This window comes from Rhineura floridana, chromosome 21, assembly GCF_030035675.1.
Source record: "Rhineura floridana isolate rRhiFlo1 chromosome 21, rRhiFlo1.hap2, whole genome shotgun sequence".
NCBI lineage: Eukaryota > Metazoa > Chordata > Lepidosauria > Squamata > Rhineuridae > Rhineura > Rhineura floridana.
The window spans coordinates 19950819-19973608 of NC_084500.1; the positions used below are offsets into that span (position 1 = coordinate 19950819).

At 51.8% G+C, this 22790-nt stretch overlaps 2 protein-coding genes and 1 long non-coding RNA gene across 3 annotated transcripts; 2 read left to right on the top strand and 1 right to left on the bottom strand.

Moving 5' to 3' along the window:
* Positions 1-1911: 1911 nt before the first annotated feature.
* Positions 1912-8875, top strand: LOC133374368 (uncharacterized). The gene is made up of 4 exons (XR_009759872.1): positions 1912-2309; positions 4650-5366; positions 5596-5732; positions 8542-8875. It is a non-coding gene; the product is annotated as an uncharacterized LOC133374368 (long non-coding RNA).
* Positions 4576-11857, bottom strand: TMEM199 (transmembrane protein 199). The gene is made up of 6 exons (XM_061605168.1): positions 10711-11857; positions 8747-8820; positions 7494-7583; positions 6642-6684; positions 5697-5809; positions 4576-5316 (listed from the first exon to the last, which is right to left on the bottom strand). The coding sequence occupies exons 1-6, from the start codon at positions 11042-11044 to the stop codon at positions 5221-5223; spliced, it is 750 nt and encodes a 249-aa protein (XP_061461152.1). The 5' UTR covers positions 11045-11857; the 3' UTR covers positions 4576-5220.
* POLDIP2 (DNA polymerase delta interacting protein 2) lies at positions 11484-22558 on the top strand. The gene is made up of 11 exons (XM_061605167.1): positions 11484-11851; positions 13402-13483; positions 14176-14273; positions 15045-15141; positions 15877-15952; positions 16554-16661; positions 17240-17376; positions 18360-18386; positions 18575-18700; positions 20034-20113; positions 20703-22558. The coding sequence occupies exons 1-11, from the start codon at positions 11640-11642 to the stop codon at positions 20815-20817; spliced, it is 1158 nt and encodes a 385-aa protein (XP_061461151.1). The 5' UTR covers positions 11484-11639; the 3' UTR covers positions 20818-22558.
* The last annotated feature ends 232 nt before the right edge of the window (positions 22559-22790 follow it).

Consider the following 22790-nt stretch of genomic DNA (forward strand, 5'->3'; position numbering starts at 1 on the left):
TCTTTCTTCCTCAGGATTTCCATCCCTTTCCTTACTCTGATCTTCTAGCATCAGGTGAAGGCAGTTTTCTCCCAGAGAACCTCTTTGAGGTCTGGTCTCCTGCCATTTTGTTGAGACAGGCTGGGTTGTTGAAGCTCCTCTGCAGTCCTTGGTTCCTGCTGATCCTCCACTTCCAGGTCTTCTTCTTTTTTTGCGGGGGGACATCAGAAGCAGACTTCTACCTAGTAGCTCTCGGACCAGGATTCCCCCCCACACAGAGCTGTTCCCTGATTCCTTTCTCCGCAGCCCCCTGCTAGTCCTTAATTGTAGAACCAAAATGCTGAATGTTGTCCCTGGGGGCAGGAGTATTGTGGGGGGTGGTCATCCTCCCCAAGACCTGGGTCTTTTGTAGCAGCCCCAGAGCCTCTCCCCTGCCCTTTGAATTTAAAAAATAAACTTGTTTTTAAAGTAAAACTTAATAGGGTTTAGATTCATGCAGTTTACACATTGCTTCCCATTAAAAAAAGCTCCCAAAAGCAAGTTACAGCCAAGGTTTTTTAAAAAATGCAATGAAATAATGTAAACATGACTAAAAGCAGACTTAACAGTCCAATCAATCTGATGCTGACGTGATGCCAAGGGTGGTGCCAGGTGGGCTTCCTTGAGGACAGTGTCCCGTAATGGGGGGGGCTGCTACAGAGAAGGCCCATGATCTTGTCACCACCCTCTGGATGTCCCCTGGAGACGGCTTGCAGAGAAGGGCCTCAGATGATGACCTCTGGGTTCAGGCACGTTCGTGTGCTGAGAGGTGGTCCCTTAGCTATAGGGGTCCTGAGCCGCATTGGGTCAAAACCAGCACGTTGAATGACAAGAGTGTCTGGGTGCCCTGCAAAGCTGCCCCTCCCTCTTAATTTCCCAGAGCATAAGTCTCAGGTGTGGGGAACCTTTGCCCTTCCAGATGTTGCTGAGGTACAACTCCCGTCATTGTCCCTGACTGTCAGCTGTGCTGGCTGGGGCCAAAGGGAGTTGTAGCTTGGTGACACCTGGACAGCTGTGGGCTGCCCACAGCTGCTGTGTCTAAACATGTGTGTTGTGGGCCTGTCACCCAGTCCTGGCCAGGCTGCAAGCCAAGGGACTGTCACCCTCTTTAACAAAGCCTTTGCTGTTGTTACAACAAAGTAATAAAACCATACAATTAATAAAAATCAAAATACTTGAAAGCATTAAGGAGCCCTAAAAAACGTTTCTGGACACAGGCGTCCTGATCTTCACCACTACTTGCTCCTTCAAGCTCGTGCTGTGATGGGAGCCAGGCTGCTTGGAAGAGTTTCTCTTGGGGGTGGGGAGGAAGCGCCACAAAGGTTCTCCTTGCTGCTTGACGCCCAGCAGGAGTCCGGCCGACGCTCCCACACCGGGATGCTGGGCTAGAGAGGCCTTTGCCCTGGTGCCGCTGCAGGCTGCTTTTGTGTTCAAAGGACTCGGTCTGTTCGGGACGTCAGCCTTGGAGTCGGGAATCGCTTCAGAGCACGTGAAGAGTGCCCAGTCTCTCTGCACTCTAAATGTGGGGAGGGAGGGGGCCTGGCGGGCAGGCTTCTGCCCCCGGGGACGTTGGCACGTGGGTTCCGTGGCGGAGGCAGCGACAGCGGAAAGAAGCTGCCCCCACGCCCCGATCTTTAGGACAGGGCGAGCTCGCGGGTGGGAGCGCGGCGGGATCCTGGAGGCGCGGCGAGCCTCTGGCCGAGAGCCCGCGGCGGCCCGGTTCAGCACCAAGGAGAGCGCCTGGGACAGCTCGCCTTTGACCGCGGGCGCGCCCCGCCTCCCTCCCTCCCTCGCCTCCACGTGCCTCCTTGCATTTGGGCGCGGGGGCGAGGATTGGCCCCAGATGTGCGCCAGCCCGAGGAGGCGGGCCGGGCCTGATGGGAAGAGATAAAAGGTGGACGGGAAGGGGGCGTGGCCCGAGCCGCCGGGATAGGCAGCGGGGAACAGGCGCGCTTCCCGAGGGCTCGACTCCCTTCCTCTTCCCCGACGGGGCGGCCGGAGAGCGCATGGAGCAGTCCGGCAGAGGTGAGCTGAGGCACCCGGAGGAGAGCTGGGGGAACGCTGCCCGCCTCCTCTGGCTCTCTCTCGCCTGCCTTTCCTTCCTTCCTGCAGGTCCCATGAAGGGCCTGGCAGAGGCGAGAGAGGTCGCTTGACCGCCGCCGGCCCCAGGAAGAGGAGCCGGGCCACCTTCACCCGGGCCAGCTGAGCGTCTTCGCCGCCTTGCCTGACCCGGACATCAGCGCCCGGGAGCGCCTGGAGAGCTCACGCAGCTGCCGGAAGCCAAGACCCAGGTGAGCTCCAACGGCAGGCCGCGGCTGGGCTCTTCTCCCCAATAGTCTCTCACCGGCTCCCCCTTTCCCTGCCCCAGGGCAAGCCCCACGGACAACCGGTGTTGATTCCCCCGCCGCCAGGCAGCGCCTCCACCTTCTTAGGCTGCGAGGAAGCTCCTGGGCCGCTCCTCCGGTGGCCGGGAAGCTCCGCCCAAGAGGCGGCGCAACAGAGACCTGGCCTGCCTTTTCGGGCCCCGGGGACCCCTTCCCTGCGTCTCCGCGCCCCTCTCTGGGGACCATCTCGGGCCTTGCAGCTCTGGGGGCCAACTTCGGGGAACTTTAGAGCTTGGGACGCCCCTCGAGGAAGGAGGGACAGGTGTGGGGCTGGGAGGTGGAGGAAGTGGGAACGGGGAGCGCAGTGTTACCTCCCCAGCCCCCCCTTCCTTGCTGGGAAGGAAGAGGGCAGATGGCCACGGGTTAATAACACATTTCTCCCCCCCCCAACACTCACCTTGCTAAATTAATCTTTGGGTTTCTCTCCCCCCCGTCTGTCTTGTAACTTCAGTAAAAGAGAAGTTTTGCGATGTCCTCACAGCTTAGCCTGATCACTTTCATTTCTGCTTTCTGGGGGGGGGAGTGGGAGAGGGTTGTGGGGGCTCCACTTCACAGGTCTATCCACTAACGTTAAATACAGGAGAGGAGGGGGGGATCAGGCCCCACAATCACTGGTAATGCCACCTAATCTGCCAGGAAAAAAATACCTTCATCTCTGGGTGGATCTGTGGATGACTGAGCAACATCACCAGATCCCAGTGACCGCCGTGGAAGGCCTAAATTCTCCCCTCACCCTGGGCCAGGTTTGCACATTGTGACAATATTCATATTGCAGTGTGCGTTTCTTGCAAGGGCTTAGTGGTCATCAGAACATTAATCAATGCTTCAGAAGGGCCTCTGGCATGGCGCCCACGGCTTAATTCCTCCAGGGCCTTGAGGAGCAAAGGACACAAATTCTAAAAGATGTCAGTGTTTTGTCTGGTGTGGCATGGTTTCAACCAGCAACAAGGGGTCTCAGATGCAGGCGCAGAGGTGATGGGCTTTTCCCATGGGTTGGCTCTGACTAGGAAGCCACTCTTGTCTAACTTAACAGACATTGACAAGTAGGCCCCCTGCAACAAAACGTTGCAGCGTGAAGAGCTTCAGTGCAGGATTCACTTCCAGCCACTCCATTCCATTCTGACGGTTTTTCCTCTGATCCGGGGGGGGGGAAGGGGCAGAGTCTCTACTCTGGTTTTTTTTTCCCCCAGGAGGTGTTGGCTGGACAAATGCGTGCCCAATTCCAGCCACGTGACACCTGGCTGGCCGGTTGCTGTTCGCAACAGAATGAGGTCTAGATGGGTCTTAGGGCAGGGCTGGGGGGAGGCCGTGTCCCTGCTCCGTCACCCCTGACCTGCTAGCTGCTGGGAGTTTGCGTCTGACAACATCTGGAAGTCCAACAGGGAACGGGCGTAGCTCCGTGGCAGAGCACCGCTTTGCATGCAGAGGGTCCCAAGTCCAATCCCCCTGCAAGAGGCTCCTGCCTGCAATCCCGGAGAGCTGCTGCCAGTCAGTGCAGACAATACTGAGCTTAGGCCAATGGTCTGACTTGGTATAAGGGGGCTGCCCAGGTTTCCGATGCTTGCTTTAGGCCAACCCAGCACAAAGGAAGAACCTGAGGCTGGGGGAGGGGTGACCGGTGCTCAGTCAGCAGCCCAGCCACAGCGGCTGAGCGAAGCACTTTCTGCACGAGGTGTATTTTGATTAGAGCGACGGCCCCTCCAGCACCAGCAAGGCAGGGGGGAACCACTCCTGCCTCTTCCTGCACACAGCAAAGGGCAAGGGGGGGTTAATTGGCCCCTGAGATGTACCCCTCCCCTCCCCAAGTACTGCGGGATCCCTGTGAAGCCTGGCCAAGCTTACTTGAAATTCACAATCATATTTCCTTTAGAGACAATACATTTAGGATAGGAGTGCTCAAGTGAAACATCCCATTGCTTTGCTTTTAGAAATCTGCTGTGGGACAAAGCTTGCCCCTCCATCCCAGAAATGCACTTTGCCCCTTTTCATCCTTCTCCCAAGGAAACAGCGTGCGCCCCCCAGTTGTAGTTATAATTATTTTTACTTCCTCAAAGTATCCTGAATCCTCCTACAGGAGCCCAGGGTGGTAAATGCATCAAAAATAATTCCCCCCTTTATCAGTGGAATAATGTGAGATATGCAGACTGCCATCCCTTTCCCCGCAACAGGAGAACTGTTTGAGCCACAACGTGAACGGTTTCTGATCAGTTTATTGCTCACAACTGAATTGGATTTCTACACATTAAGACAGGGGACAGAATCTCAAAACGGTGAGGAACAGGATGCGGCCTTTCAGGGCCGGCTGCTGGGCTTTGCACAACATCAGCCAAAAGGTGAGCCCCTCCATGCTTGAGAGGGCGCTGAGGGGCCAAAGGTGACCACTACCAGCCCCTCCCTCTGGCCCTGCCAGCGGAGGTGTGGGGGGGCCCACACTGCGAGGAGAGCAACATCCCAGCCTGCAGGTGTGATGGAAACGCAAGCAGGATCTTCCACTGCCGGCGTGAAGCTGCTTTCTTCCATCTCTGAGTCCAGAGCCTTTCTGGCTGTGATGGCTGCAGGAAAACCCCACACTGCGGAACCCCTCAGAGCCTCTGCATGCCAGAGGAAGGAAAGTGTCTCTGGGGAAAGGCTCTTCGCAGAGTAGGGGACGCAGAGCAGCAAAGGAGTCTGTGTGCAGCTGCTGGAGGAAAAGGTGCAGAGCGCGTGCCCCCTTTGCCCTTGGTGGTTCATACTGGTATTTGTGGGTAGCTCTGGTCTCTGACCCCACCTCCGTGGGCCTTGTAGGAGCAGCGAGGACAGAGAGCCCAGCCAGGAAAAGCTACATCTCTCCCAGTTCCCCTTCCAGAGTCCGCACCATCACGTAGAGCTCTGCCAAACCCACCACTGACGCCATGATCACAGCGGACAGCACGCGCTGAAAGGAAGGGAACAGTGAGCCAGGCCTGTCTCCATCACGTCTGCCAAGTGAGTTATAGCCTCAAGCCTCCTGTGACCTCCTGCCTTTCCACTGTCCTGAAGGCAGAAAATCATTTGGGTGTCTGGGGGTGGGTGGGGGGGAGTAATCTTGATTTCTGCATCTAGCCTTAGAGTTAGAAGCTCTGTTCTCCTGCATCTAAAACTGAGGGTCTCTTGTTTTTTTAAAAACATCTACTGCTGGAGGAATGACAAGAAATGTTCAACTTTGTGTGGTTAGGAACAGCTTCCCACCACCCCTGGGGAAAAAAGGAAGTATGCAGAGTTGTCCTTGAGTCTTCCCCCTGCAGCACCCCCCCCCCCAGCCCAGTCGCCACTCACCGCTGCCGTTTCCGTGAAGACGTACTGGCTGCCCAGGTAGGTACAGACAAACGTGGCTCCCACAGTGACAATGAAGTTGAATATGGTGACGACCAGGGCCTTGGTGGACCTCACTGGGGAAGGTGGAGACAGGGTGCAGGGCACAGGGGTCAGTGGGCCCAGTAATCTCCGAACCAGCTGTAAACCTGCCTGTGAATTCCCTGTGACTGAAACCCTACAGACAAAAAGGATTCCGCCCCTCTCTGAAATGAGCTTTGCCCACCTCCATTCCACCTCTTTTCACTGCAGTTATTAACTTCACCTCAAAGGCACACAGGAAAGCTGCCTTATACCAAATCAGACTGTTGATCCATCTAGCTCAGTATTGTCCACACTGACTGGCAGTAGCGGCTCTCCAGGTCCTCAGACAGGGACTCTGTCCCCAGCCCTACCTGGCGATGCCACTGAGGATTTCTGTGTGCAAAGCAGCAGCTCTACCGCTGAGCTGCAGTCCTCCCTGCTAATGCAAAGGCAAGGCAGAGGATGCACCAGCTCTGTCCTGTTTTGCTGGCTAAACTGTACAATCTAGTTGTCCGCTCAGCACTCTACAAAGATCTCGTGACCTGCTTCTCCAAATGTGGTTCCACAGAAGGGTTCTCCCACATGCACCCAACTAAAACCTATTTATGGTGTGCTGGAGTTTTCATTCACTTAAATCAGGGGTGGCTAACCCTGTGGCCCTCCAGACGACACCTCCCACCCCTGGCTATTGGCCAGCCTGGCTAAGGCTGATAGGAGTTGGAGCCCAACACCACCAGGAGGGCCACAGGTTCCCCATCCCTGATGTAAATGGCAGCACTGAGCTGGGGAGGGGGAAAGATGATGTTTCCCCCTCATGCAAGGTCCGCAAATGCCTGTCTTACTGGCTGGGTGCAGGCTACCTGGTTCTCGCCACAAGCAACCCACCTTGCCTTCCAAGGTCAGCCAAAGTGCCGTATCGGTTCAGTTCCTAGAAGGAGGAGGGAGAAGAATTTGTTAGCTTCTTACAGAGGTTTGTTCCGTTCTGCTTGGCAAGAGAGCAGCTTCAGAACTAGGGCAAGGAGATGCCTTCCTGCCTTAACCAGCTGCAGGGTGGAAATTACACCTAGGCCTTGTGCCACTATGACCCACATTCAGTGCACTAACTATGCTCACTGCAGCACATGTACTCAATGCTAAACAAAAGTTATCTGCGTATGTAGGAAATTTATGAACAGGAAAATAGGAAGCCACCTTATACTGAGCCAGACCTTTCGGGCATCTCGCTCAGGTATTGCCTACAGCACTGTGCTTCAGCCGTGGGTCCCCAGATGTTGTCACACTACAACTCCCATCAACTCTGCCCAGCTTAGCTAGTGGCCCAGGATGATGGGAGTGGTAGTCCAACAACATCTGGGGACCCAAGGTTGAAGAGCAGTGGACTATGCTCACTGGCAGCAGCTTCAGAGAAAAGGTCTTTCCCAGCCCTACCTGGAGATGCTGGGGACTGAACCTGGGCACTACCACTGACCTTCAGTCCCCTCCCCAAAGGAAGCAGAATTTGTGCTTCTTTTCCACCCTGAACTTAAATCTTAAATACGTCGATTTTCTTTCCTAATTAGAATTATCCCTTCCAGAACCCCTGTGCCCTTCAGTTCTGTCCTGGGTCTGTATCCAATTCCGTCAACTGGTTCCTCAAAGGCAGATTCATATCACTTTGATATCTGCAGATGGCTTAAGAAAGACCATGCTGGTCTTGGCTAATGATGGGGACAGGCCAGTTTTACATTTTCCCCTCACCTGGCAGTTGATGTTTCTTGTCATCTTCTTGTATTCCTCGTTGGCTAGCTTAGCCTTGATCTTCTCTAACCGGGCCACTAGTTCTGGGTTCTGAAACAGAAACAAAAAACAGATTGACAATGGGAACACATATCCATTGTTTTATGCCAAATATTCAGGTGGGCCTTTAGGCTTTTTATGGATGTGTTTAACTATTAGCCCATGAGTGTTCAGAGATGAAAAGAACTCTCCTTAGCAAAGCCTTTATTATTTGATTTATATCCCGCCCTTCCTCCAACAGGAGCCCAGGGCGGCAAACAAAAGCACTAAAAACACTTTAAAACATCGTAAGGTCTCAACTTAAAAGGCTTGTTGAAAGAGGAAGATCTTCAATAGGCACCGAAAAGATAACAGAGATGGCGCCTGGCTAATATTTAAGGGTAGGGAGTTCCACAGTGTAGGTGCCGCCACACTAAAGGTCTATTTCCTATATTGTACAGAATGGACCTCCTAATAAGATGGTATCTGTAGGAGGCCCTCACCTGCAGAGCGCAGTGATCGTCTGGGTATATAAGGGATAAGACGGTCTTTCAGGTATCCTGGTCCCAAGTTGTATAGGGCTTTGTACACCAAAACTAGAACCTTGAACTTAACCCGGTAGCTAATAAGTAGCCAGTGCAATTCTTTCAGCAGCAAAGTGACATGTTGGCGATATCCTGCCCCAGTGAGCAGTCTTGCCACCACATTTTGCACCAGCTGCAGCTTCCGGACCAACCTCAAGGGCAGCCCCACATAGAGAGCATTACAGTAGCCCAGCCTAGAGGTTACCAGTGTGTGGACAACAGTGGTCAGGCTATCCCGGTCCAGAAACTGCTGCAGGTGTCTTACCTGGTAAAAGGCACTCCTAGCCACCGAGGTCACCTGGGCCTCAGCGACAAAGATGGCTCTAGGAGCACCCACAGACTATGGACCTGATCTTTAAGAGGGAGTACGACCCCATCCAAAGCAGGCAATTGACCAATTATCTGAACTTGGGAACCACCAACTCACAGCATCTTTGTTTTGCTAGGATTCAGACTCAGTTTATTGGCCCTCATCCAGCCCACCATGGAGTCCAGGCAGCAGTCCAGGACTTGCACGGCCTCTCCCAATTCAGATGTTACAGAGAAATAGAGCTGGGCATCGTCAGCATACTTTTATGCATCAGAAGCCACTGAGTTGTCTAACACCTTGGTTTTTTTTAAAAAGAAATAAAACAAGTGGTCAATACAAACCCTGGGAGGTTTTTTCTCTTCAGGAAGGAAGATCTCACTGCCTTCCAGCAGTTCATGAAGATAAACTCGAGAACCTAGGAGTTTACAAAAAAAAAAGTGCCCAATAGGAATTCTGGTCCAAAGGAAGCAGAATATATTCTATGTTATAGACACAGGAAACCGCTTTGTCCCAGAGAAGCTGTTCCTCATCACCTGCTCCCTCATCTTTTTTAACTGGAGAATTTAGGAATTATTATGAGATTTATATCCTGCCCTTCCTCCTAGTAGGAACTGAGGGTAGAACTGAACTTAGGACTTCCACACATAAAAGGAGAATCATTTTATCCTCACAACAACCCTATTAGGTAGGCTATGCTAAGAGACAGTGGTGGGATCCAAGGTCACCACATGAGACCCGCAAAATTAGTTGGGAATTTGAACAAATGTATCCTAATATCCCTGTGAGGCATCCTAGTGGAGGAGAGTGTGGATGACCCAGGGTTTCTCAGTTATAGTTTCATGACTAAGCAGAGATTTGAATCTAGGTCCCTCCTCTTCACCTTGCAATGCAGTCCTAGTCCAACACTTTACTACTACGGCACCATGCTGGGTATTTAAATGTTTTTGAGGAGAATGATGTTGTGCTCCTTTACTCAGAGTAAATTCATCCCCATTTCAATGAGTTTTGCTCCCTAGTGTGCATATTATGGTACATGCACTGTGCTACATATGGTATAGAGCAGTGGTGCTCAACCTGGGGGCTTCAAACAGTAAATAAATATTTTCTTTTTTTTTAAGTCTTCACTCCCTGGACACTGTCTGCTTCCCACTGCCACTGCAGATGACACCTCCCCCTTGCTCCAAACGAGAGCGGAGGACTTTTGCTGAAACGCCAGAGCATCCTTCAGGCGCACCGAGGGTAGGCATTTGCCTATAAAATACATGGCAGATCCCAAAGGAGGCTGAGGGTGGAGATACCGGAAGAAGGGGATTACTATCACCGACTCCCGTCTCCTTGTATTGCCGCTGCTGACGACACCCTTACTCAGAACAAGGGAAGAGGGCTTTTTGTGAAGCAAAACGAAGCATGGCTGCAAGGAAAGACTGCTTTTCTCCTTCCTTCTTGGCAGCCAGCCTGCCTCCCTGGGGGGAGGAGCATGGATTTTTATGAGCTTATTAAGGGGGTCTCATACTCATAAAGGCTGGGAACCACTGGTATAGGGTACCGGTTCCCAAACTTTCCCTCCCATGGACCACTTGAAAAATGCTGATGGTCTTGGTGGACCACTTAAAGATTTTTTACCTGTTATAACAATTGTAAATGTGCAGAGGTAGGTGCTGTTTGTTTGTTATATTGCATTTTATTGCATTAGAATTTGCATTCCATAGCATTCAAATTGTAGTGCAATAAAATATAAGAAATAAATTATAGAATCAAATTACAGTAAAAAATCAATATGAATATTTGACATGGACATGAGGTAGACCACCTGAATGAAGCGGGCAGACCATAAGTTGGGAACCCCACTATAGTGTCTAGGGTAGAGTCAGTGGGTTGTAGTGGGGAGAGTGCTGGGACTAAGACTGGGAGTCCAGGGTTCAAAATCCCCACTTGGCCATGAGAGTGAGTGATCTTGGACCAGTCACTGTCTCAGACAAACCTACCTCACGAGGTCATTGTGTGCATAAAAGGGAGAGGGAAGAGAAGCACACATGCCACCTTAAAACTCTTTGGGAGAAAGGTGGGATATTAACGTAATTATAAATATATAGGACGGCAGCCCACTTTTAGGCATAGGCTGGTTGACTCAGAAGTAAATCCCACTCTGGCGAATGGGGTTAACTCCAAAGTTAAGCGGCCAAGGTGTGGGTGGAGGAGAGAAAGCAGGTTATTTGGAGGGGAAAGGTCACGAGCGTGGCGAAACTTGTCCCCCTCCTGTCTTGGTGGTCAAGGGTCACGACCCCCAGGCCAAGTCTTCCCTCACCCGCCTCCCGCAGAGCTCGGTGGAGCTTCCGGACGAGCCCGAAGGGCAGGCGGGCCTCGTCGTCATCCAGGGCCGCCTCCAGCTCGGCCCGCAGGTCCTCCTGCAGCCGCCTCAGCTCGGAGTCCAACAGGATCCGACGCAGCGGTTCGCCCACCCTCAAGGAGGCCGCCATCTTGGAACTGCCGCGGGTCACATGATCATGCGTTACTGAACGGAGAATCCGAATGGCGTTGCCACGGAGATAAGAAAAAAGTGAAGAGAACATCTCGCCTTGAAACAAAAATTCCGGGTTCACTGAGGGCCCCATTTTCTTGATCTCCCCCCCCACGCACATAGATGAGAGAACTGCCCATAGGAACCAAGGGGACCGGAGATCGGGGGAGAAGACCCCCTAAATGGGGTTGTCATTGTGAGAATCTTTCGGGGAAATAAGCGGGATACAAGGTTCTATCTCGATTTTTTTAATTGTTTGTTAGGTTTTTTTAAGTCACTTCCTGCACAAGAGTTCTCCAAGCGGCTTACAACATAGCAAAGAAACAACTGGTCTTAAAAGCTGAGCCCTCGTGGCCTGCGTGCTCCGGGGCTGAATTCAAGGGCTTGGTAATAGTCTATGCAACTCTATATACCAGCCAAGGATTTACAGGAGCGTCTCCTGTTTGTTTTTTTAAAAATCCGGAAACTGACGATCCAGACAATGGGCTAGTTGCCTTTTAATTTTATCTCTGTGCATAAAAAATGGCGTCGCGAAAGGGACCCGGAAGACCCGCCCCTCCCTCTCTATAGTCTGCGCGTGCCTAGAACGCCCCCTCCCCACTTGCGTCGCGCGCGGGGCATTGTAGGTGGCCTTGGCCGCGGCGGGCCTGACAGGCGGAGCAGAGCCAGAGCCTCAGCGGAGCGGAGGAGCCTCCTCTTCGCGCCTGGGCCGCGGGATGGCGGCGGCGACGACGGCGGCAACGAAGGCGGCCTGCGCTGTGGCTGCGCGGGGCCGATGCTGGGCGGCGCTGAGCCGGACAAGGGCCTCCTGCTGCTCCGGCCTGCCCTGTGGCGGGAGGGCGCTGCGAGGGGCGGCAGCGGCTGCGGCGCCCTGTACGGGCCTGGGGGCGTGGCCGGGCCTAACCCCGAGGAGGGCCCTTTCCTCACGGTGAGTAGAGAAGGGGAAGGGCCCCCCGGGGTTCAAGAAGGGAGGGGCTTGCAAGAGGGGGCGGGGCTTGAGAGAGGAGCACACGGCCGGGCAAAGGCGGGGCTTGTGAGAGGGGGAGGGGCTTGAGAGGGGAGGGGACACGGCCAGGGGAAGGGCTTAAGGAAGGGCGGGGCTTGCGACTGGGGAGGGGCTTCTGGGGGGCTTGTGAGAGTAGGAGGGACTTGTTTGTGGGAAGGGGGCACAGCAGGGGGAAGGGCTGGTAAGGGGGGAAGGCGTGACTATTACAAGTGGAATGGTGTTGCTTTAAATGTGTAGTGCAGATGGTGACTTACTGTATGCTGGCACAGGCAGGTGTAGGAGGTCTTTCAGATAATGTGGGTCTGGGGTGAGGACGGGGAGCCTCAGGCCCAAAGGCCTTATCTGGTCCTCTGGACTCTTCCTCAGGCCACGCCTCTCCAAACCCTGCTTGCACCCTTCTCCAGTGGTTTTTTTACTGGCTGGAGTGCGTCCTTGAACTCCTACAATGGCTCTTGCATGCCTGGGTGGAGGATAGAGAGGGGTGTGTGTGTAGAAACTACCCTGCTGTATAAAGGTAGGATTCACATTTGTTGCTCCGCTCACTTTTGCCTCTGGCCCTGCCCACCACTGGCATGCGGCCCTCAGAAGGCTGCTCAGAAGGGAATGTGGCCCTTGGGCTTCAAAAGGTTCTCTTCTCTTGGTTTAGGGCTTTAGAGGTAGTAAAGTCAGCAGTTCTAACTATGGAAGGCCCAGGAATGCTTCTCTCTTCTCACCTGTTGCATTTGGCCAATCTTATGTGTAGAAGGAGGCTATGAATGGCTACCAGCAATGCTTGCTGTCTTCTCCCTCCACTATTGGAGGCAGTATGTCAATGAATGCCAGTTGTCAGGAGTCACAAGTGGGGAGAATTGCTGATGCAGCCGGGTCCTGCTTGTGGGCTTCCCTCTGGGGCCTCTAGGTAGCCTCTGTGAGAAGAGGATGCTGTGCTAGATGGGACCCCTTTGGCCTCACCCAGATGAAGGGCGCTTCTGATGTTCTTATGTTCACTGGGATATCTCAGGAAGAGTTTCCTTGCTGATTCAGACTGGCAGTCCATCTAGCCTGTTTCTGATAGTGTCAAACGTCATGCCCCTGATAAGCCTACAAACAGGGCACCAAGGCATGTTTCTCTGTTGTTTCATTTCCAGACGTATACTGCTCCTGAACACTGAGGATTCATTTAGCGTGTGTAAACAGATATGTGTGGATAGACACAAGCACACGCTCACCCCACGCATGAGCTTATCCAGTCTTTTCAAAAAGTCATCTGAGCTAGTAGGCATTGTGACTGCAGTTAGTGTTGGGGTTAAACTTTAAACAAGTAGCTTTATATTATTCGCTATTTGGAGCCTGTCTGCTAAGCTCACAGCCGAATAGGGGCCTGAAGCCTCGACTTGAGGGGGGGATTGTCCAAAGCCAGCTCAACCTCTGTAGATGCTTGACCAATCCTCTGGGTGAGCTGAATGTTTGCCTTCTCTGTGTCCTCACCCTAGGAACCGTCCTGAGGGCAAAGTGTTGGAGACGGTGGGTGTATTTGAAGTGCCAAAGCAGCACGGGAAGTATGATACGGGACAGGTGAGTGTTTGCAGGAGGACGGGTGGGACTCAAAGAGGCATTAGATTGCTGGGGGTGTTGCTGAGCTGGGAGTGTCCTAGTAGCCTCTGAGGTCTCTCACTCTTTCCTGGGCCACCTCTGCTTGGGAGTACTTTGGAGATCCTCTCTGTTAATGCCACCACAGCCCTTTCCCCGTTGGCGCTTCTGTAATGGGAAACTGCTGGATCACAGTCTGAAATCTGGCTGCATCAATGGCTCTATATTGGGTTGGCTGTGGAGAGGTGATCTTTTGCTTCAAGGCAGCAAAGTTTTCCTTGTTGAAAATAATGTTGGCTCTTTAAGCTGTCAATGTGCCACAGCTAATGAGCATCGATGTGGGAGGACTGTCAGGCAAGTGAAAATGCTTGAGGGCTAGTAATTCTTGCTTCCTGTTCAGAGCTGCATTTCTGGCTTCCTGAACCATTGACTTAAAACTTCATTACTGGTGCCCTCATCACTCTTTTTTGACCCTTCTGGACTCTGGATTAGGTAGCAATGATGTACAAAAAAACCCTCCCTCCCTGCCTCCTAAAATTGGCTTTGTAGAGCTGCTTTTTTTCACTGTGCTGGTCAAAGCAAGTTCTCTTTTGTCTGTCAGGATCGCAGGCTCTTGTCTGTCTTGCCTGACTTGATTGAACTCTTTCTCTACGTGCCTCACCCCACTTCTTTTTCAGTTATTTCTGCACAGTGTATTTGGATACCGGGGGATAGTCCTCTTCCCTTGGCAAGCCAGGCTGTACGACAGAGATGTTGCTTCTCCGCTGCCTGAAAAGTAAGGCTTTGCATTCTGCTTGGGGCCAGCCAGAATGGGGGGGGGGAGCATGTTAAGAAGCTCAGTGCCCTTATTTATGACAAGTTGCTGAAACTTTCAGAAGAGCCAAGGAAGGGAGAACAGCTGATGTTACTTATTTTGTTTAACAATATTTATATACCACTTTTACTAGAACAAAATGCCTCTATGCAGTTTGCAGTAAACAGTGTAAAAATCATTAATATAGCAATAAAAATAAAAATTAATAACAAGTTACATAATCTTTAAAATAAATAAAATAAAGCTATAAAACACTTATTAAAACCATGTATCATGTTAAAGTTACGTGCCTGGGTAGTCTTGCTGGAACAAAAAAAGTTTTTCAGCAGGTGCCAAAAACAGTACAGTGAAGGTGCCTGCCTACTAACTATGGGCAGGGAGTTCCAAAGTGTGGGTGCTATTACCCCATTGGACCATTTTCCTCCAATCTTATGAAAGCTGCAGATGTGCTGTTTTGAGCCAAAAGAGTGTTGGGATCTGTTCACGCTCACCACGATAGCAGAACCCTTATGTGGCCTTCGGGATTTTCTAGTGTGTATAATGAAAACATTTGGGCTGGTACAATACTTCTTATCTCTGACGCAAGAGGCCAGGGCGGTAAACAAGTGATTAAACACTAAAAATGTCTAAACAAATCTTAAAAACAAAACATCTTTTTTTTATAAAAGCAACTTTACTGGGATAAAGTATATTAGCAGAAGGGCTTCTAAGACACGCTGTCTCTTGGTCCAGGGGCGAGAATTCCGCTGGACACGGATCCAAGGAAGTGAAAGGCAAGACGCACACCTACTACCAGGTGCTCATAGATGCTCGTGACTGCCCACATATAGTAAGTGCTTCCTTTTTCCTTGCCTGGCTGGGATGTGGCATAGACCAGGGAGGGTGGCAGCCTGAACATGCCTTCCTCCCGCAGGGGACCCTGCGGGGGCCCTCCAAGTGTCGCTGGGCTACAACTCCCGTTCTCATGCCTGACTATTGGCTATGCTGGCTAAGGATGTTGGGAGCTGGGAGTCTGGCAGCATCTGGAGGGCTACTGTAGGTTCCCCAGCCCTGTAGTACAAAATTAGAGCAGCATAATCAGGAATTAAAACAAACCGATGAGGACTCAGCGGGATGGATGAAATGATAAGTGTTAGATTTCATGGGAGAAGATTATCTCCACAGAAGGTAAAGCCCGCCAAGCATAGACTAGACGCCCTCCAGATATTTTTGGCCTCCTGCTCCCATTGTCCCTGACCACTGCCCATGTTGGTTGGGGCTGGTGGGAGTTGGAAGACAACAACACTGAGGGGGCCATGGATGTTCCCCCCGCCCAACTTAGAAGCAGCAATCTGTACTTGCTGCAACAGAAAGGATTGGGGGTAGGCGGGCTAGAGTGGTTGTGGAGACAGTAACCCTGTTTGCCGTGAGACTGAAATCTGCAGCAGACTGTATTTTGCTTCTTGCAGCACAACTCCTCTGCGCCTTTCCTTGGGAGTAAGTCCTGCTGTGCTCAGCGGGGCTTACTTCCCGGTAAGCATGCGTAGGATTGCAGCTTTAAAGTCCCATTTTTCTTCCTTCTCAGTCTCAGAGATCGCAAACGGAAGCAGTGACTTTCTTAGCAAACCATGATGACAGCAGAGCCCTCTATGCAATCCCAGGTGAGCAAACGGCCATTTTCGCTGACTGGGGAGGTTCAAGTGGCTCCCCAGCACTGCTTGAGGCTGTATGTAAATCCCAAAGGGTTCTTAGGTTCCTGTTGAGGGTAATATGTGGGAATACGTAGGTCTTTTTTTCTTTGTAGAATGCTTTTTCTTCCCCCCATTCCATATTCATCCAATATGTGCTTACATACAGTTCTATGCAATATAACCTTTTAAGTATCTACTTAAACTCTGGAAATTGATCAGGTGCCTAGACTAGCTGTAGGAGCGGTAGACCATCCCCTTTGCATGTAGAAGGTCCCTGGTTCAGTCCCCAATGGCATCTCCAGGTAGGGCTGGGAATATCACCTGCCCGAGACCCTACAGGGCTGCTGCCCGTCAGAGCAGACAGTACTAAGCTAGGTGGACCGTGGTCGGACTCTATATAAGAAGCTAACTCTGAGTCATTTGGATGCGTTATCTCACCTTAAATTATATTAATTGTTTAATTTATTTACCTAGGTCAACCTCCACCTTTTTTTGAGGAGGAGGCAGTGCTACTCATCTACCTACTTTGTTACCAGTAGTTTGTTTGTTTTTGTCTGGGGTTCTTTCCTAGGACTTGACTACGTCAGCCACGAAGACATCCTTCCCTATACCTCCACCGACCAGGTGCCTATCCACCACGAGCTGTTTGAGCGGTTTCTTATGTATGATCAGACAAAAGGTAAGTTCTTACTCAGGAAAAGGTGGCATCCACCTGGCGCCTTCGCTGACGTCTTTTCAGCTCCAGATAAAGACTTACCTTCCCTCCCCCCCCCCCGGCTTTTCATGGACTGATCTGATTTTGTTTTGCTTGGAGATTGTGCCAAAGCTCCATGTGCCTGTTGTGTGTGTTTGTGTTTGAATTGTAGGCGCCTGTATGAGAATGTTTATGTTTTATATGAAATGTTAGTGGAATAATGTTTTTAAATGGAAGGCCGTTAGAGACCTTGGTAACAAGTGACTTATCTAATAAATAGTGACGCAACGATCCGTTGCAGTAGTTGCCCAAAATGATGGGACTGAGTAGAGAATGTGTGTTGATCCAGGCATGTGCTGGAGCATAATTTCATGCCTTCTGTGATGCCTCAGCCAGAAGTGCCAATAAATGTGGCCTTTTGCTGATTTTCCTCTTTTTCTTATGCAAAGCTCGTGATACGTTTTTAAAACCTTTGCTCCCCCAAAGTCTTGTCTACGTCAGTTTCAGTGTCCTGTCCTGAAGCTGTTTTCCTCAGAAAACCTTCCTCTCCCCCCCCCCCCCAGTTCCTCCCTTCATGGCAAGGGACACATTGTGTGCGTGGCAGGAGAAAAACCACCCCTGGCTGGAGCTCTCAGATGTGCACCGGGAAACCACAGAGAACATCCGGGTCACGGTCATCCCCTTCTACATGGGCATGAGGGTAAGTGCTTGGCTCTCTGCCTCCTGAGATCCCTTGGAAGGCCTCGCTGCAAAGACCTCCATCAGTTGCTGGCCTGGTAGCCACGGGAGCTTTCTGACGTTTTTGTGATTTTTTACTATGATATATTGTATTTTATCTTGTTTGTTCACCACCCTGAGAGCTATTCTGCTAAGGGCGGTATATAAATTGAAATAATAAATAAATAAATAAATAAGCGGTAGAGCTGCCTCATGTTGCCAAATCATGCTGGACCTTGAAACGGGAGTAGCTCTCGCCTCTTTCCTGGGGGAGGTCCTACAGACCTTGCAGCTATTAAGGAGCGGCCGTCCTGTTTCTGCTTTGGGAGACAGACTTGGACCTGTGTCTTGGGTCATGGTGCTGGCAAAGCGAATGGGTCCAAATTTACTTAGGAAACCAACCTGCGTAGTTGGTTTTCTCCTAACCTGTCCTAGGATTGCAAGAATATAAGGATTGCTGTGCAGGGTCGGGAGGCCAGAGACACAACTGACCGTCCAGCTGCCCTGGAAACTCCTGAGGAGGGCTTGAATGCAGTGGCCGTTCCCCATTGCCTGCCTCTGGCACCTGGTTGGCGGATTTGTACCATTTAGACCCTGGGTGAGAACCTCCAGATGTTGCTGAACTATCAGCCCCTGCAGCAAGCATGGCCAATGATCAGGGATGATGATGGGAGTTGTAGTTCAGCAACAACTGGAGGGCCACACAGGTTCCCCACAACTGCTTTAGATGGAGGTTCCCTTTAGTTGTCGTGGCTCAGTAGCGCCTGACGTGAGTGAAAATTGTCCTGTTGCCTGAAAAAGCCTCTTAGGCTGGAGTCTGTTGCAGTACCCTCCAATTTCTCTGTCGGCCAGTCCTTCCTTGGCTTGCGTTGCCGACATGGGGCTTAGAAATCCAGCGGGGAGATCACTGAGCTGATAGCTGAGTGCAGAGTTTGTGACGAAGGCTCCCTCTTCCTCTCTTGACAGGAAGCCCAGAATTCCCACGTCTACTGGGTGAGTGCTTTTTTCGCTTCGTGGACTTGTTTGCTAAGGGGAGTGAAGAGGACTCCAACCTCAAAAGGGTGTTTGGGCCTCAGTGGGCAGCAGAGAAGTTCTTTGCCATTGACTCTCTCTTGTTCCGATTGTTGCACACACACACACACCCTGTTTTTTCATGCTCGCTTTTGCTCTCTCATATCTAGTGGCGCTACTGTATCCGTCTGGAGAACCTCAACAACGAAGTTGTGCAGCTCCGGGAACGGCACTGGCGAATATTCAGCTTGTCGGGCACCCTGGAGACTGTCCGTGGCCGAGGGGTAGTAGGGAGAGTAAGTGTGTTCCTGGGGGGGGGCACGTAGTTTGGTTACTTCAGTGCTTGCCATAATGTGCCACAACAGAGACCTGTGCTAGGCTTCGTGCCCTTGGGGTGTATCTAGTTACACTATACTCATCGCCCCACTGAAATGAATGGACCTGCGTTAGTCATGTCCTTTGTTTTCAGTGGGTCAGCTCTGAGAAGTAACATTGGCTGCAACCCATAGCTCCCTCCCCCCCCCACTGGATGCCCTTTTTATTGCACATTTCTGATTATTTGGGCTCATGGGGTGGGTAGGCACGATCCCGCTTTCCCTGCTGTTTGTGCCTTTTTGGGGTAGACATGCTACTTCGTTCCCAATCTGTACACGTCCTGCAGCTTCCTGCTGAAATCCTGTAGCTGTGGTGCAAAAGTGGCCCTCTGGACAGCAAGAATGCAGTAAGATTGGGGAAGCATCGCAGGGCACTTAATAAAGCGGATTGAGGTGTGGATAGTCAAGTATCTATCCACCACTATCGCATGGTTATTGTGTCAGTGAATACACTTGTGCAAGAGAGAGAGTCTGAAGGGACCCGCAGGGACTTTATTTTGTGCCAGACAATGCTATAGTTCTTTCAGGCATTGGGAATGGAGAGACCAGGCAGGGCACCTCAGTGCAGTTATGGTGATACTTTGGGTGGGGAGCTTTCCTGGGGGGTCCCTGGCCATGCCAGCTGTGGTGGCAGAGGGGAATGGTCCTGATTTTTCCGATTTGATTTATTATTAACCATAGAGGCACAAAGTGTATTGCAGGATTAAAAAAAAACAGTAAGGCATTAAAATGAGAAGACATGATTCATTAGAATCAGAAAAGATAATAATGCTGGGGAAAACAGAAGGGAGCAGAAAAAGAGGAAGGCCAAACAAGAGATGGATGGATTCCACAAAGGAAGCCACAGACCTGAACTTACAAGCTCTGAACAGGGTGGTTCATGACAGATGCTCTTGGAGGTCGCTGATTGATAGGGTCGCCATAAGTCGTAGTCGACTTGGAGGCACATAACAACAACAACAAGGCATTAAAACATAAACACAAAATGGTTGTTGTAAGAACAGGCAACTTCAGATGGCAATGGGTTCAAAACTAAATCAGCAACTCTAAAAGTCAGGCAAAGAAGACCCGATCAAAGGTTTGCTGAAACAAAACCAGCCTTTGCCAACCTGGCATCCTTCAGCTGTTTGGGACTACATCTCCCATTGGCCCTGGGGCCAGGTTGGGGAAGGCTGGCCTCTTGCTAAAAGAGAGTGAGCTTTGTGTGCGGGGTGGGGAACAGACCTCCAGTGACAATTGCCTTATGTCTCCCCAGGAGCCGGTCTTATCCAAAGAGCAACCAGCCTTCCAGTACAGCAGCCATGTCTCCTTGCAGGCATCCAGCGGGCACATGTGGTAAGGAGCGGGAGGCTTATCGAATCGCAGCAAGGAAGTGGAGAGGCCAGAGAGCCTGGAAAGCAGGTTCCCCCAAGGCAGCGGGGTGGGTGGAGCAGCCTTTACAGCCCTGGACCAAGGTGGGGTGAGAAACTGGCCTTGGGCGGGCCACCTTAACCATAACTGCCTTGAGTCAGATTTATGACATTTGTTCGTACCCAGAGAAGGTTTCCAATTCTATGCCTTTAATGAGAAACATTCTTCTCCCCCCCCCGTATTGGTGACTTGCTAAAAACTAGCATGCAGAGTCACCTGTGTAAGCGATGTTGGAATGTGTTCAAGAAGAGAGAGTGGAAAGTGTCTGCCGGGGAGCTGAGGCAACAGAGAGAGAGAGGGAGGAGGAAGACCTGATGGGTAACTCATTTAAAGGAAGATGCTGAGTGAAAATTGGAGCACAGGGGTTTTTTGTTCCAGCTAATGTAGCGGTGCAGCCCTCTTGGGGCTAGCGTGCTTAGAGAACAAAATGCAGCAGCAGCGGCCCTCGAGTGGGCTGGTCGTGCCCACCCTGCTCTCGGCCCGTCCTCACTCTGGCCTCTCCTTTGCTCCGTAGGGGCACTTTCCGCTTTGAGCAGCCTGATGGCTCCCACTTCGATGTCCGGATCCCACCCTTTTCCCTGGAAAGCAATAAGGATGAGAAGACGCCCCCTTCTGGCCTCCATTGGTAGAGCATCCCTCAGGACCGGTTTACTCCCACCAGCCCCTCCCTCCAGCAAAGCCCCTTTCCTTCCTCCCCTCAAGGGCTGAAGCTAGTTCTGGGTTTATTTTTAAAGACACCGTCTTGAACTCATTCCCCGCCATTTCTTCTATCGGTGGCTGAAATAGGGGATTGCTTGGAACTCTTAAAATAAACCTTGTTTTGGGGGCTGCTTGCCACCATTAGCCCTCCTCCTCCCTCCCGTTCCCAGGTGCTTGGTGGACTCGAGAGTGTGGGGGGTGCCTAGAGCAAAGCTGCTGCTGGCGCAGCCCACGAGGGTCTCTGCTGAGTGTCGCGTGGAGCCTTTTTCTGAATGTGAGGTGGTGTGCGTTTTTTCCTACAAATAAAACATGCCCTCCCCAGAAATGCTTAAGTCTTCCGTTTGTAAACCACCCCCACCCACCCCCAGGCATTTCTCTGGCCCTGATACCATCCATTCCAGGTCTAGCCCTCCCCAGCAGTGAACATGCCTTCCTTCGGGGGCAAGGCCAGAGGAGGAGTGGGGTGTGTGTGGAGGCTTCTACCCTACATCCCCTGTCCATTTCCTGTGACAGGAGTGGGGAAGGTGCTGCCCTCCCGTTGTTACTGGAGTCCCAGCTCCCATTGTCAGCCAAGACACTCTTGGGTTGTCTGCTCCCGATCCCAGAGACTGGGCCTTGGGCTAAATGAGCAGCTTCAGGGCAACGCTTAAATGCGCAGCGCCTCCAGCCTCATTGTCGCTGACGTGACCCTGCCGGCTCCTGTCTCGCTGCATGCTTGGAATGGAGTGCAGCTTTAAAGAGTCCCGCTGCTCAGAGCAGAAGGTTGGAGATGGAAGCAAGGCAGGCGGGCTGCAGTGCGGCTGGGCCTCAGTGCCGCTGCACCCTCTCTTGCTAATAAAGCAACAGGGCCCTCTGGGCAGGGTGGGAACTGCCACTCCCTCGGCTCATGGGAACTTTCCCTGCTTCTGGCGTGGCACCTATGGAAGGTTAAATCGTTTTAAGCCAGCCTTTGCCCATCTGGTGCTCTCCTGATGTTTTGGTCTACAGCTCCCGAGTTGGCATCCAAAACGGGAAGAGCATCAGGCTGAGGAAAGCTGTTTTTCAGCTGCAAAGGCAGCACCCGCTTTAAAACCAGGTTGGCCCTCCAGGTCAGCATACTGAGGAAGGCCAAGCCCTGTGCAGGGGCTTCCTTCCCTCAACCGGCTTTGTAGATTGCAAAGGCCACTTTTATTTTCCCTGGATTGTAGCCGTGTCCCGTGTAACCTACCAGGGTGGCTGTGGGGAGAGCTGTTGGGCAAGGCCAGCTCTGCCGGAGACGTCCCAAGGGGAGGGCGCTTGCTGTAGCCATGCCAGTCCCCACCCCATCGACTTGACTTCTAGGCCGCTGTTCTTCATTTATGTGCCTGCTGGTGGACCTTTATTTAAATCGAGCCAAGACAACCCAGGAAACCCTGCTGAGGCTCAGAACTGGAGCAAAGCTACACCTTTTACAAAGCGTTCCCGTCCCACTCACGGGCTGTGGATATGGATGAAGCCAGCAGGGCTGGGGGGGCTCCTTGCCATGTGGGGAGGGGACTTCTTTAGGCAGAGGGCTATGTCAGAGCTCCTGGGGATGTGTCCCCCCCCCTTAGCCACATTAGTGCTTCCAGACTCTGGCAGAGGCTGGCTTTGTTATGTAAATAACTGTAAAAATAAACAAAAACTGCTATTCAATAAAAACCGTTGGAGTAATCTGTCTGCCCTGGTGTGATGGGTTCCCCTCAGTAGAGCAGACTGCCCTCTGTGCGCATGGATGCAGCATTGGGGAGGGTTGTTTTACCCCCTTCATCTCTATGGTGGGCCTGTCCTAGCGATATATGTGTGGCTGATAATGGCTTTGTCTGCAGACCAAGATTTCTTTGTTCGTGATAGCGATGGGGGCATCCAGAACTCTTTCGCCCCACCCCCACCGCAGCTCCTGCAA